The sequence below is a fragment of the Leucopleurus acutus genome, assembly GCF_964270905.1.
Source record: "Leucopleurus acutus genome assembly, chromosome: 8".
Classification (NCBI taxonomy): domain Eukaryota; kingdom Metazoa; phylum Chordata; class Mammalia; order Artiodactyla; family Delphinidae; genus Leucopleurus; species Leucopleurus acutus.
Window position 1 is genome coordinate 99,771,158 of NC_139151.1, and position 1,886 is coordinate 99,773,043.

The 1,886-nt window shown below is 69.7% G+C and overlaps 1 protein-coding gene across 1 annotated transcript; it reads left to right on the forward strand.

Annotated features, from left to right (window-relative positions):
• Window positions 1-662: 662 nt before the first annotated feature.
• Window positions 663-1,541, forward strand: LRRC10B (leucine rich repeat containing 10B; the record flags this gene model as incomplete). The annotated part of the gene is made up of 1 exon (XM_082843763.1): window positions 663-1,541. The coding sequence occupies one exon, from the start codon at window positions 663-665 to the stop codon at window positions 1,539-1,541; it is 879 nt and encodes a 292-aa protein (XP_082699889.1).
• Between the last annotated feature and the right edge of the window lie 345 nt (window positions 1,542-1,886).

A 1,886-nucleotide genomic window follows, 5' to 3' on the forward strand; every position in this document is an offset into this window, starting at 1 on the left:
TGACCGCGCCCCACAGTCCCTCCTCGAGAGCCACTTGTCCAGAGTCCTGGGTCGCGCGCCGGCGTTTCCTCGATCCTTGGTTCCTTCTTCTTGGACTTGCAGCTCTGGACGCACACAACCGCACACCAAACGGCTCGCTGTGGCTGGAAGCGTAGACAGCGTCTGTCGTCGGGTCTGTGCTGGCACGGTGCCAGGCTTGCGAACGGCGGATCTTGGGTTCCCTCGGCGAGCGCTGGCTCCTGGGCTGGTCGGGTGGGAACGCGGGGCGCGAGCCCCGGCGCCGGGACCCCGCTCTGGTGGCACCTTGGCCCCGCCCCTCCCTCCCTCCGCCTGATTGGCAGCCGCACGCGCGTCGGGGGTTGCCAGGGCAACGGGTCTCAGAGTTGCGAGTCAGTGCTAACCTGAGCCAGTCGGCCTCCGGCGGAGGGAGCAGGGGAGGCCGGAGGGCGGACGGCGGAGCGCGGCCCGTGGCGCGCGGCGGCTGGGCCCCAGGAGGGCGCCTCCTCCCGGCCAGGCACGGCCCCCCTCCCGGCGCAGGGGCAGGCCGGGGCGGGGGGCCCCGGAGCCGGCGCGGCCTTGGCCCCGTCGAGGAGACCGGGGGTTCGCGAGGGCGGGGCGATGCCGGGCGGCGGCGGCGGCGGCCCCGGCCGGGGCCCGTGACCATGGGCATAGCCGAGTCCATGCCGGACGAGCTGCCATCGGACGCGGAGGAGCAACTGCGCAATGGCGAGGAGCAGTTGGAGCTGAGCGGGAGGCGGCTGCGGCGGCTGCCCAGCGCCGTGTGCGCTCTGAGCCGCCTGCAGAAACTGTACGTGAGCGGCACGGGGCTGCGCGAGCTGCCCGAGGAGATCGAGGAGCTGCGCGAGCTGCGCATCCTGGCTCTCGACTTCAACAAACTCGAGCGCCTGCCCGACGGTCTGTGTCGCCTGCCGCGCCTCACGCGCCTCTACCTGGGCAGCAACCGGCTGCCGGCACTGCCCAACGACTTCGCGCAGCTGCAGAGCCTGCGCTGCCTCTGGATCGAGGGCAACTTCCTGCGGCGTTTCCCGCGGCCGCTTCTGCGCTTGGTGGCGCTGCAGTCGCTGCAGATGGGCGACAACCGGTTGCGTGCGCTGCCCGCGGAGCTGCCGCGCATGACGGGCCTGCGCGGCCTCTGGCTCTACGGCAACCGTTTCGAGGAGTTCCCGCCCGCATTGCTGCGCATGGGCCGCCTGCACATCCTCGACCTAGACCGCAACCGCCTGGGCGGCTTCCCCGACCTGCACCCGCTACGCGCCCTGCGCGTCTTCTCCTACGACCACAACCCGGTCACTGGGCCCCCCCGCGTCGCCGACACGGTCTTCCTTGTGGGCGAGGGCGCCGTCGAGCGCATGGCCGAGCGCGACGAACCCACGCCCCGGCCGCCGCCCAGGCGCCCAGCGCGGGTCTTCGAGGATGAGGAGGAAGAAGACCTGCTCATAGGGGGCGGGAACTCCCGGGCTCTGGGGCCCCCCGTGGACAGCCTCTGCGCCCTGGAAGCAGCTCCAGGACTGGGCACCTGAGCCTGTGCTCTAGGTGTTTGGGCCTCGGCCACTCTGGGAGGAGGGCCTCTGGGAAGGTTTGTGGGAACGGTGGGTCCCTACTTGAGGCAGGGAAGGGGTCTCTTTGGGCAAGCTGCCGGGGACAGGCAGGCCTGGGGGTCATCTTCAGACATTCCAGGGTAGTGAAAAGACTGCCTACTGGCTGGTCTCTGGGCAGTCTTCAGGCCAAGAAGTCCTGGTTCCGTCCAGTTCTTATAGCTCCTTCTGGTCCCTGATAGAGTCACTGACAACACAGTGGTAAAGGCACCAGCTTCTTCCTGGAACCAGGGTCACACTGACCATGGAATCATCCCCTTGGCAGAGTCT